Source organism: Oncorhynchus tshawytscha, linkage group LG31 (genome assembly GCF_018296145.1).
Source record: "Oncorhynchus tshawytscha isolate Ot180627B linkage group LG31, Otsh_v2.0, whole genome shotgun sequence".
In the NCBI taxonomy this organism is placed as follows: Eukaryota; Metazoa; Chordata; class Actinopteri; order Salmoniformes; family Salmonidae; genus Oncorhynchus; species Oncorhynchus tshawytscha.
In genome coordinates, this window is record NC_056459.1 from 15324910 (window position 1) to 15338478 (window position 13569).

At 43.4% G+C, this 13569-nt stretch overlaps 1 protein-coding gene across 8 annotated transcripts in view; it reads right to left on the reverse strand.

Annotated features, from left to right (window-relative positions):
• The window catches only part of LOC112233994 (phosphatase and actin regulator 4A-like), a 45212-nt gene that overhangs the window by 16074 nt on the left and 15569 nt on the right, over window positions 1-13569 (reverse strand). The window contains exon 1 of one of the 8 annotated variants that reach the window (XM_042309886.1): window positions 5725-6241. The exons of 6 other annotated variants lie outside the window; for them this stretch is intronic. Coding sequence is in view for 1 of the 2 variants with exons in the window: in XM_042309884.1 (XP_042165818.1) it covers window positions 5416-5604 (189 nt within the window). In the remaining variant the exon portion in view is untranslated. Of the gene's footprint in view, window positions 1-5415; window positions 5608-5724; window positions 6242-13569 lie in introns of those variants that run through there. One more of the 8 variants, XM_042309884.1, reaches the window with a different exon arrangement.

The following is a 13569-nucleotide window of genomic DNA, read 5'->3' on the forward strand; positions in this document are numbered from 1 at the left end:
GTCCCTGATGTTTTTCCTGGAGAGAAGTGGCTTCTTTGCTGCCCTTCTTGACACCAGGCCATCCTCCATTAGTCTTCGCCTCACTGTGCATGCAGATGCACACTTGCCCTCTGCCATTTCTGAGCAAGCTCTGTACTTGGTGGTGCCCCGATCCTGCAGCTGAATCAACTTTAGGAGACGGTCTGAGAGAATCACTGACATGTCAGCTGGTCCTTTTGTGGCAGGGCTGAAATGCAGTGGAAATGTTTTTGGGGGATTCAGTTCATTTGCATGGCAAAGAGGGACTTTGCAATTTATTGCAATTCATCTGATCACTCTTCATAACATTCTGGAGTATATGCAAATTGCCATCATACAAACTGAGGCAGCAGACTTTGAAAATTAATATTTATGTAATTCAAAACTTTTTGCCACGACTGTACAGAGTGTTATACTAGACCACAATACAGACTTAGCCAGGCTTAAAGCTGAAGGCTGCTCTGAATTCCACTCTTATTGGCTGCCGAGTCTCTAACATTGAACTGAGACTTCTCCCCACCAGCATGGAAAGAGAGTGGGATGGTTTCAATACAGTTTCAATACAAACATAAGCCCAACACACTTCCTGTCAAGAGTACAAACATAATTACTACAGAAACTGCAGACAGAGAGCAGAATAAACAAACAAACAAGACATTGGAGAGGATAAGGTTAGTCTCCCAGAAATCATGACTCATAACTGGTCTCCAGCTGATGACATCACATGCTGCTGTAAACCATGCAATAGAGCAAGGAAGACTTATTATGGGCGTGAAATATCCACACATTCTTAGGTGATAAGTCAACCACACGTACACACACTTGCTGCACAAGAGGACGGTGCTTAGGACATACAGCATGTTGATGGATGACTGACTGAGTCACACCCTAAGGAACAAACCAGGAAGCTTTGAATAGCATGAGATCTATATAAAAACACCAGACATATGTTACAGTCATCGGCCTTATATTGATGAGGTCACAACAGTCCAGTCTATGGGGGACAGTGGCAATTTGCATCCTCCATTTCATTCATTCATCCCACATCCCCCTGTATTCTGACTCTTACCAGAAAACACCCTGGCATGAGAAAGAGGGATGAAAGGTAAGCGGAGAGAAAACAGATCGAATTCACTTGATCATTTTACAGAGACAGACAGAGGTATATCATGCCCCTAAATAGTAAACGAATGCTAAAAACAGCATACCAGTCAGTGCAATTCACTGAGGGCAAGGGTGTTTGTTAAACAAATAGATAATGTTATAAAAGACTAGTAGAGAGAGGGAGAGAGAGGAAAGAGAAAGAAAGCGGGAGAGCAAAACAGCAAAAAGAGAGGGGTCGGAGACAAGACATGGGAAGTCGTGCGAAACGGGGACAGGATTCATAAGGGGAAAAATTAGAGTGTTGATATCCCTGTGGCAGGCAGGCGCCAGTTCCACAGAAAACAGTTTGAGAGTGAGCGAGACAAGCCAGTCAGTGCCAGCAAAAACAAAACAATTAGAGAATCCCACCAGAACTTTGAGGTCAGTTGTTTTGTCTGTAGCATCTAGCCTGTCAGACCCAATGCCAATATTCATCTGAGAATATGCATCTAGTATGCGTAATATATACTGTAAATACTGTAGTTCCACATCCAGGCCACATGGTAATTGTGCTGGTCTGGAAACAGTGAACACTCAGAGATGCAGTTCCCAGCAATACTGTTGTTCTTCTCAAGGTTAGTCTAAACTAAATGTAGCAGCAGCAAAGCTCAGGATATTACATTTAATTTGGGTACAGACAGTTCCATACAGGAACAACTGAGGAATCATACTTTATCATGGTCTCCAGAACTATCAATACCAACTGAACTTCAAAACACCAGCAATCACTATGCCAAGTTACCATAACTGTTAGCTTAGCTACACTGTATAGTACATTAACTCATTTCGGATTAAGTCTAAGCCTTAGTTTACGTTGCTGTGAATGATTCATCTCATTCAAAATGAGTGTTCCTTTTTAAGTCCCTTTAAATGCACAACCATGTTGTTAGATGCATGTATCTCTGAGAAACAAGTCTGTTTGTCCGTTTAGTTCCTATATGGGTCTCGTGTGATCCCCAGTTGACCAAGAGGTCCTAACCTGAACTGTATGGCACTGCAGTGATGTGGGGGACAGGGAGCGGTGGTGGGCGTTGAACCTTCCCTCTGTCAAACACATTAGCCTCACAGCTGTTCCTGGACAGACAGACACTAATTGGTGCTGGAAGGGGCTCTGTCTGTGTGGGGCGAGGCGTCCTTGTGTTACAATAGAACGTGACAACGTGAGAAGAGAAAGCAGGTATCAGAGTTGGGGAATAAAAGGTGACGGCACAGTCAAACAACCCTGGACTGACTGATGGTAACCACTGCTCCACAGAGACTGACAGGCCACTGCTCCACAGAGACTGACAGGCCACTGCTCCACAGAGACTGACAGGCCACTGCTCCACAGAGACTGACAGGCCACTGCTCCACAGAGACTGACAGGCCATCAAATAAACAGTTTGACATCCATCTACAGGCTGAGCACTGTCTTACTGGCATGCAGGCTACATATTTTACAACAATAGTACACAAACGTCTTGTTTGAACAGAAATCTGTGACAATATTGTCAAGGTGAATGTACCCATTGTTTTGTGGTGAACATGACAAGCAGAGAGAAGCAGAGAGCGGTTAGAGAAGCCTTGGTTTGTTCTTACTCAACCAGCAGTCATACTGAATGGTCCATAAGGTAAATGACCCATAACAATGACATGACACGCACTGAGTCAACATAGTTTCTGACAACTGCATTGAGTAGTGTAGCCATGAAGTTCGAATGACATTCTATTGCTATGAACATAGCACGGTGGTGGTATACCATATATGCATGGAGTGGAAGCATGCACAGGAGAGTACTGTACTAAAGAAATACAATTATACTTACAGTGCATACAGAAAGAATTCAGACTCCTTCACTTTTTCCAGTTTGTTACGTTACAGCCTTATTCTAAAATTGATTAAATATTTTTTCCCCCCTCAATCGACACACAATACCCCATAATGACAAAGCAAAAACAGGTTAAGAATAAAACAAAATATTACATTTACATAAAAATTCAGACCCCTTTACTCAGTACTTTGTTGAAGCACCTTTGGCAGCGATTAAAGCCTCGACACTCCTTGGGTATGACATTACAAAGCTTGGCACACCTGTATTTGGGAACTTTCTCCCATTCTTCTCTGCAGATTCTCTCAAGCTCTGCCAGGTTGGATGGGCTGTGTCACTGCACAGCTATTTTCAGGTCTCTCCAGAGATGGTCGAACGGGTTCAAGTCCGGGCTCTGGCTGGGCCACAAGGACATTGAGACTTGTTCCAAAGCCACTCCTGTCGTTGTCTTGGCTGTGTGCTTAGGGTTGTTGTCCTGTTGGAAGGTGAACCTTCGCCCCAGTCTGAGGTCCTGAGCGCTCTGGAGCAGGTTTTCATCAAGGATCTCTCTGTACTTTGCATCTTTCCTTCGACCCTGACTAGTCTCCCAGTCCCTGTTACTGTAAAACATCCCCACAGCATGTTGCTGCCACCACCATGCTTTACCGTAGGGATGGTGCCAGGTTTCCTCCAGTTGTGACACTTGGCATTCAGGCCAAAGTGTTCAATCTTGGTTTCATCAGACCAGAGAAACTTGTTTAGGTGCCTTTTGACAAACTCCAAGTGGGCTGTTATGTGCCTTTTACTGAGGAGTGGCTTCCGTCTGACCACTCTACCATAAAGGCCTGATTGGTGGAGTGCTGCAGAGATGGTTGTCCTTCTGGAAGGTTCTCCCATCTCCACAGAGGAACTCGGGAGCTCTGTCAGTGTGACCATCGGGTTCTTGGTCACCTCCATGACCAAGGCCCTTCTCCCCGCTTGCTCAGTTTGACTGGCTGGCCAGCTCTAGGAAGAGCCTTGGTGGTTCCAAACTTCTTCCATTTAAGAATGATGGAGGCCACCGTGTTCTTGGGGGACCTTCAATGCTGCATAAATTTTTTGGTACCCTTCCCCAGATCTATGCCTTGTCACAATTCTGTCCCGGAGCTCTACGGACAATTCCTTCAACCTCATGGCTTGGTTTTTCTCAAAGCAAAGGGTCCGAATACTTATGAAAATGTATCTGTTCTATTATACATTTGCACAAATTTCTAAAAACCTGTTTTCACTTTGGTCATTATTTTATCATTTTTAGAATAAGGTTGTAACATAAAATGTGGAAAAGGGGAAGGGGTCTGAATACTTTCCGAATGTACTGCATGTGCTCCACTGTATTTGCCACCATGTGTTACAAGTTTATTGTATGCAATAACTACATTACCAAGTCAGTCTAAAGTATGCAATTCCAACTAATACTAGGCCTACAGTACATTAACATTCCCCCACGGGCTCCAATATAAAACCCAGTTGTTCAGAAACAAATGGCTAAACCAAGGCATGCAATTTGTTTAGTTATTAAAGAGTTGAAAGTACAGTGCACAACAAAACAATGCTAACCTATTAAAAGTCCACAACATGACACAGCAAACACTGACTGACCAGACAGTGTCATGTGGTTCACATTTTTACTAAGCAAATAAACCTACAGGGGCTAAGTTAAAGACGGATTGGAAAATCACAATACAAGCCCAATAAACTTGAGCACAAGAAGAAGCAGGATAATATGGAGATGACTTTGTCCACAGAAAGTAGCATGCTGTTTTATTCCAACCCGTCTAAGACAATCCCAGATGAGCCACCACCCCCACCTAAACTCAGCATGGTACAGAGACAATTAGGCCTAAATCCAACTGTAATGTGTTCTTCTCACTGACTAGAACTCACAACCCCAGCCTAATAAACTACACTGAGCCACCACACCATCAAGAGACCCCTCCCTGCACACAGTTTACTATGGAGCAGTCAAGTTGTCCAAATTCAACAGTTATGTGTTCCGCCCTCTGACAGACAGTCACAGCGGCAAAAACAGGTTTCTGTGTTTGTCTCTGTATATTAGAGAGGAACGATGGGGGCTTTAGGCTAGGCAAACGGTACAGCACCATAATTAATGATGGAATCCTGAGAAACAGACAACGGCAGATTTCTTTTAACTAGACAAGTCAGTTAAGAACAAATTCTTATTTACAATGACGGCCTACACCGTCCAAACCCGGACGAAGTGGGCCAATTGGCAGTGTCATAGGGCGGCGTACAATTACGGCCGGTTGTGATACAGCCTGGTGCCTTGCACTCCCAGCACCACTGTTAACAAAAAAATCCCATGTTCCGTTGTAAAACGGAGGGGGGTGAGGGGAAAAGGGAGTTTAGACAGCAGTGTGGGTCGGTGTATTACACAATCACCACATTCCATCAGCATACATTCCCTCACCTGTCTGTGCCTGCCCATCTCCGCCTCCTCTCTCTCGGTCTCGCTTTCCAAAACAAAAACCCCTGCAACACATATCTTCCATATCCACCTACCCTTTCTGTTCCATGCTAAAACAAACAGTTCTCTACAAAACATTCGACAAACAAACTCCTCTCCCATAGGCAGCAATACAAAAGCAGGTTCTTCCATGCTAAAACAAACAAATAGAGCTTTCCTGAGTAGGCTACTTCAAACTCCTCCTCCAAAAACAAATACAAAAGCTCATGTCCTCAAGTTCTGTACAGGTTCCTGTTCTGTCCTTGGACTCACCAGTGTTGTGTTGAGCAGGTTGCGGTTGGTGTTGCTGGGGCACTGTCTCCACGTCGCTGGCACTCTGTCCCATACTACCCCACGCCCTTGTCCCCTCTGACCCACCGGCCCCCAACTCTCCAGGTGTCCACGGTAGGGAGGAGGGATACAGAGGAAAAATAGATCCCCTGCTAAGATCCTCGCCAACAAACCCAACCGCCTTAATGCTCCTGTAACCCAAGACTCTCCTACTCCCTCGGGTCACGTTGTTCCCTTCCTTCCTCAGTCTATTTCACTGTGTGTTTCGGTCTCTCGCTCTCACACACACTCTCACAATTTGCAAAGTCCCTTGTCTGTGTAGCTGACTTCATAAATAAGGTACACCAGTTAAGGCAGTTGCATACCGGCAGACTCCGAAGCCTGTCATTCCTCATGGCAAAGTTCACAGGAGGCAAAACAGTATTTGAGAGAATTCAAATGGTATTTGATCCCAGTTCTCCTGAGGGGAAGTGGTTGGTAACTGGAGGGGAGGTCTCTCCCTCTCTCTGTAACATGAGAAGTGGTGGAAGGTGAGACCAGTCTAGGTGGAGCTCTGCACCAGCCAGAAAGGATGTGATGTCACTCAGGTGTCGTGTTGCACACCCGAAGTCAACCATATAGCCGATAATGTGCATGTGTTGTTGTACAGAAGGCCAGCTGAATGTTTGAGCGGTTGCTGACAGCTTAATTGAAACACTTTTCTTATTTTATGGATGGATTAGTTTGGATGGACAGCTTGAGGAGAGAACTGTTGAGGAGGAGAGAAGACACTAGCATAGCAGCTCACCTAAGATGCCCCAACACAATGCTATATCAACACCACAATATCTCAGTGCATGCTAAATTCTAAACCGAAGCACATATTTCCTCAATAGGTGTTTCTGCTTTCTAAAACCATCCATTCTTTCATAGTGGGACTATTGGGGGAAGTGAACTGACAGAGGGGCAGGAGATTTCAGTGAATGCTTAATGTGTCAGTCAGAAATCCCTGTTGAGCATGGAGAACAGCAAATCTTCCTTCAGTCCTGTTGTACTGAACTGTATTAGCAGTGAGTGGTGTGGTTACATGTAAATCAGTCTGTTTAGAGTGAAAGGGAGAGAGGAGAAATAGCTAAGAAGATAAGGTTAGTTAGAGGGATGGAGGTAAGAAGAAGGTATGTCAGAGCAGGCTGTGCACTAGACTAGGGATGCAACCCCTTCACGTCTGCAAACACATTCCATTTACTGACAATCAACAGCAGACTTGACAATTGCCAGACCAGTCAGCGTTGCCTGGTCGACCTCGAAGCAAATTTGTGAATAGCTAGGCCTATAGCCTAACAAACTAGCGATGATTTTGAATCGCTCCTGGAAAATAAATCTTGCAGAGATGAAAATGCCTTCAAACTCAGTCTGTGGCAAAACATAACAGATTAGCCCACCTAAAAATGTGATAAACTGCTATGAAACACAGTAACCCCTGCTGGAAGATAGAGAAAACATCTAAGTAATACCAATAGCAACATGAAGAAAGTCCATCTCATACTATGATTGGGAGCATGAAGGAATCAACAGTTGCTTCTTCCCTTAGTCTAGCTATAATTGCCTAAGACTAAGTGAGTAGCCTAATTAACCTACGCAGTCACAGAACTGCATTTACTCAACCATTAAAGGCTAGCCTACAATAAAAAGACAACCAAACTCACATAGCCGGAGTTGAACTTTGTGAATAAAAAAGGTTTGTGCTAACAGACGTGGCTGTGGCTTGCTATAGTTCAGTTACTGTTTGATTGAACGGTACATTTGCATTGATGTCAGAGTGATGAGAGGGACAAGAGAGTGCTCAGTACCAGGCAGTTAGCAAGTTTGGTAGACTACTAATGACCATCAGCAGCATCAGAGCTTGGACAAGCCTAGTTACCATGACAAAACGGTCACGTGGAGTTTGACTGCGTACGTGACTCGTGACTGCCGTTGTGGCTGTAAAACAGTCACCATAACAGCCCTAGGTCTGATGGTCGGAGACAAGCGTGCCGGTTCCGGTATCTCAGAAACAGACCACCCTCCTGTGCTTTTCAAGCATGGGGGTCTGACCCAATACTAGATGGGTGTACCTAACAAACTGGCCACCGTGTAGTAGTAATAATAATAATAATAATAACCATTTGGCAGACAGTTTTATCCAAAGTGACTTAGAGGCATGCGAGCATATTTCTTTTTACTTTATTTATTTTTTAAACTTTTGGGTGGTGCTGGGAATTGAACCTACAAGTGACATGCTCTACTAACTGAGCTACACCATAAATCAATGAACGATTGACAGACTAGTAGTCTGTGGGAATGTGCAGCTTGTTTGTTGACACTGTAAAGCACCTCAATGGCACAGGCAACTATGAAGTCAATGACTTGAGACGGAACATATAACACGTGCCTAAACCGTTCAATTAGAGGTAGAACAATTCTTGGCTCGATAACTTACTTCACACAAGTTCAAACCTATGTCAAGGTTTCAAACAGTAGCTATTTTTACATGTGTAACCCATAAAAAGTAGCCAACTATTCTGAATGAAGTTGTCAGTGTGTGAATGTCCACAGTGAATTACCTTAACTTAAAATAAACATTGAATGTGTGTGTGTGTGTGTGTGTGTGTCTTCTCAAATCTGACACGACTCCATTCCAAAACCTTTGCCTCTGTTGAGCTATAGCGCACACCACTGTAGCCCTCTCTAGAGGTGGAACCAGGTAACGACACAAAAGAGCTCTTTCAAGGGGAAATGACAGGCAGGAATGTTAGGAATGCAAGGCTATAGGTGATCTTTTTGATAAAAAGGTCCTAATCAGGCCCGCTACCCTGGGAACCATCCCTGGCTGTCAGCTGGTCTCTATAGGAAACCATACCAGCCTAAAATCAAAGGAAACAGATTCTGTGAAAATGAATAGGTAGATTTTTTTCTCCTCGTCACATCTACTATGAAAAAAACAAACAGTTAAGCTGAATAAAAACAGGCTACTGCATGACTCAATTCATCAGTATTGTGGAATTTGTGTTGTGTTATCAAGTCACACACAGGAGTCAAGGGCAAATATGGTCTTCTTATTGGTTACAGTTGAAGTTGGAAGTTTACCTACACCTTAGCCAAATACATTTAAACTCAGTTTCACAATTCCTGACATTTAATCCTAGTAAAAATTCCCTGTTTTCAGTCAGTTAGGATCACCACTATTTTAAGAATGTGAAATGTCAGAATAATAGAAGAGACAATTATTTATTTCAGCTTTTATTACTCATCACATTCCCAGTGGGTCAGAAGTTTGGATACACTCAATTAGTATTTGGTAGCATTGCCTTTAAATTGTTTAACTTGGGTCAAATGTTTCAGGGAGCCTTTCACAAGCTTCCCACAATAATTTGGGTGAATTTTGGCCCATTCCTTCTGACAGAGCTGGTGTAACAGAGTCAGGTTTGTGGACCTCCTTGCTCGCACACAATTTTTCAGTTCTGCCCACAAATGTTCTAGAGGATTGAGGTCAGGGCTTTGTGAAGGCCAATCCGATACCTTGACTTTGTTGTCCTTAAGCCATTTTGCCACAACTTTGTAAGTATGCTTGGGGTCATTGTTCATTTGGAAGACCTATTTGCGACCAAGCTTTAACTTCCTGACTGATGTCTTGAGATGTTGTTTCAATATATCCACAACATTCTTTCCCCATGATGCCATCTATTTTATGAAGTGCACCAGTCCCTCCTGAAGCAAAGCACCCCCACAACATGATGCTCCCACCCCTGTGCTTCAAATGGGATGGTTTTCTTCAGCTTGCAAGCTTCCCCCTTTTCCTCCAAACATAACGATGGTCATTATGGCCAAATAGTTATATTTTTGTTTCATCAGACCAGAGGACATTTCTCCAAAAAGTACAATCTTCATCCCCATGTGCAGTTGCAAACCATAGCCTGGCTTTTTTAAATGGCGGTTTTGAAACGGTGGCTTCTTCCTTGCTGAGTGGCCTTTCAGTTTATGTTGATATAGGACCAGTTTTACTGTGGATATAGATACTTTTGTACCCGTTTCCTCCAGCATCTTCACAAGGTCCTTTGCTGTTGTTCTGGGATTGACATGCACTTTTCGCACTGAAGTAGGTTAATCTCTAGGAGACAGAAAGCGTCTTGTTCCTGAGCGGTATGACGGCTGCAAGGTCCCATGGTGTTAATACCTGTGTGCTATTGTTTGTACAAATGAACGTGGTATCTTCAGGCATTTGGAAATTGTTCCCAATGATGAACTAGAATTGTGGAGGTCTACAATTATTTTTCTGAGGTCTTGGCTGATTTCTTTTGATTTTCCCATGATGTCAAGCAAAGAGACACTGAGTTTGAAGGTAGGCCTTGAAATAAATCCACCAGGTACACCTCCAATTGACTAAAATTATGTCAATTAGTCTATCAGAAGCTTCTAAAGCCATGACAATTTTCTGGAACTTTCCAAGCTGTTTATAAGGCAAAGTCAACTTAGTGTATGTAAACTTCGGACCTACTGGATTTGTGATACAGTGAATGATAAATGAAATAATCTGTCTAAACAATTGTTGGAAAATGTACTTGCGTTATGCACAAAGTAGATGTCCTAACAGACTTGCCAAAACTATAGTTTGTTAAGTTAACTACTTAAACTTACTCATAAAAACAGCAGCTCTTTGCTGTATTCATTGTGTCTCTCTAGACATGTTTTTTTTTTTTAAGTGTTGAAAATCTCCCATTAATCAACTTTGCTTTGCGTTGGAGGCTTCTTACGGTCTATGGCATGAGGAAACTTTGCAGACACAGTGATCTGAGCCATCTGATTGGCCAGCGGTAGACCTACAGGTGCACTTAATTTGCGGTCTGGATCGCGATGACCGGTTGGTGACGACTGCTATAGGCCTAATGTATGTTGGTCAACCAGGCCCTAACATGTCCAAGGGCCTCATTTATAAACGTTCCGTAGGCACAAAGGAAGGCATACACCACTGTAAGCAAACTTTGGCATTTATTTTAAAAAACTAACTTGACATGAGAATGTGCGGCCCTCCACGGACACTTTGACCCATACGAATACACACAAAAAACCTGGAGAAATTAGAAACTGCGACTGATGGCAGGAGGATGAAACTCGAGAAACGCTTCGAAATTTATACCATTGTGTAAAAAATAGAAATATTACATCTCACATATTATATATGAAGAGTTCCCTGGAGTGCACACAAAAAAAAACATTTAGGATCATTAATAATAAAAATAGATTGGTTTTTGCAAAATAACCCCTCAAATAAGTTGTACAGCTAAATTGGGAATCATTTAATTGGATCTGTAATTATTAAACAACAGTTGCATGTTATGAAATGTATTCTCAAATAATAAGGTGAACAGTAGGACAAATTACATTTAAACTGATGCCGTTTTCGATGCCTCAGTCGGGCAGATACATGTTATCACATGTTCGTTGTGCAGAACTGTCAATGTGATAATGGCCCTGTAATTACCCTGATTGTAACTGACAATGACCACACCTGAAGGTGTTATGCAATTGGGTAGCTTTGACAAACAAATGGGTGGGTATAAAAAGACATGCAATTACAATGCGTAATGACGCACAATGGCTGCTTTGGCACTGTTGGAAGATTTGCCAAATGGAAGAATTTGGAGAGAGCAAATTTTCAGAGACCAGCAAGATTTACTGGCCAATGATGAGTGACTTATGAGGCGGTTTGGATTACCAAGAGCTGTTCTCTTGGATCTCTGTGCTGTAGTGAGCCCAGCTTTACAGAGAAGCACCCGCAGATACCAAGCCATGCCTGTCCTACTTCAAGTCCCGACAACCCTTGGATTTCTGGCAACCGGCACTTTTCAAAGGGAATTGGCTGACTGGCTGAGATCCCTGATCTACCTTTAGTCATGTTATGCCAGACGTGTTAGGAGGTATAATTGGATTGACGCACTTCTAGATAAAAGTTTCCTTACACGGTGTGTGAACAGGCAAATAAAAAAAGTGCAATTTGCAGCAATGTTCGGTTTCCCAAATGTATTCGGTGCTATTAACTGCACTCATGTTGCTATAAGGTCACCGAGTGAGAATGAATTAGCTTTATTAAATCGAAAGCATTTGCATTCTATTAGTCTAAATCAAATGTGATGCGGACATGGTACTGACTAATGTAGTTGCTCGGTGGCCTGGGTCAACCCATGACTCATTGATATGGAGAAACAGCAGTGTTGGGTGCAGACTTGAGGCCGGAGCTGTGCGTGATGGCTGGCTTCTAGTTACGGATGAGTAATGTAGAAATTCTAAATCAATTGCAATTTCTCTACTGCAGTGCCTAACCCATTCACTAAATCTTGCAGGCGACAGTGGCTATCCCCTCAAGCGGTGGCTGCACACCCCTTTCTCCAACCCACAGACCGCAGAGGAACTACAATGTGCACCATTGCCAGGTACGTGCTGTTGTGGAGCGCACCATCGGGCTTCTGAAGGGCAGATGGTACTGCCTCGACGACTCAGGCGGAAACCTTTTATACAAGCTTGAATAGGTCTGCGACATTGTGGGGCCTGTGTGCTGTGATATACATAATGTGGCGCAGCTAAGGAACGTGGCTTTACCCCCTGACGCTGTTGGTTGTGTTGGACCCGACCACTATCCCCAGGCGTTTGAACCAAACGCAGCTGCCGTAAGCCAGCGTGTGGATGTGATGCATCGCTTGTAAAAACACAAGGTATGCAAACAACATTTTTGGGTAATCTTTCAATGTACAGCTTATATCACACAAAATAATTATTATTTCCTTCAACTCCCAGTCTCGTTAATAGCGTCGATGGTGTCTCTGCGTTTGCAGGACTGCATCTGTGTGGACACGGACACTGGAGGGTTGTGACGCACAAGGTGCAGTGGAGGCTGGGCGCACTCAGCTCCTGCTCAGCTGCAGCTCCACTGACTCCGTTGGTACAGGCAGCAACCAAAAACAATAGAAAATGCCAATTGTTTGTGTAAATAAATGTTTAAAACAACTTGAATGCATTTGGTTTACTCTTTTCAAAACGAGGGAATACTAATTACATACCTGAATTGTCTGTTTCCCCCTCCACCTACAGTGGGGAGAACAAGTATTTGATAACCTGCAAAATCGGCAGTGTTTCCTACTTACAAAGCATGTAGAGGTCTGTAATTTTTATCATAGGTACACTTCAACTGTGAGAGACGGAATCTAAAACAAAAATCCAGAAAATCACATTGTATGATTTTTAAGTAATCAATTTGCATTTTATTGCATGACATAAGTATTTGATCACCTACCAACCAGTAAGAATTCCGGCTCTCACAGACCTGTTAGTTTTTCTTTAATAAGCCGTCCTGTTCTACACTCATTACCTGTATTAACTGCGCCTGTTTTAACTCATTACCTGTATAAAAGACAACTGTCCACACACTCAATTAAACCGACTCCAACCTCTCCACAATGGCCAAGACCAGAGAGCTGTGTAAGGACATCAGGGGTAAAATTGTAGACCTGCACAAGGCTGGGATGGGCTACAGGACAATAGACAAGCAGCTTGGTGAGAAGGCAGCAACTGTTGGCGCAATTATTAGAAAATGGAAGAAGTTCAAGATGATGGTCAATCACCCTCGGTCTGGGGCTCCATGCAAGATCTCACCTCGTGGGGCATCAATGATCATGAGGAAGGTGAGGGATCAGCCCAGAACTACACGGCAGGACCTGGTCAATGACCTGAAGAGAGCTGGGAGCACATTCTCAAAGAAAACCATTAGTAACACACTACGCCGTCAAGGATTAAAATCCTGCAGCGCACACAAGGTCC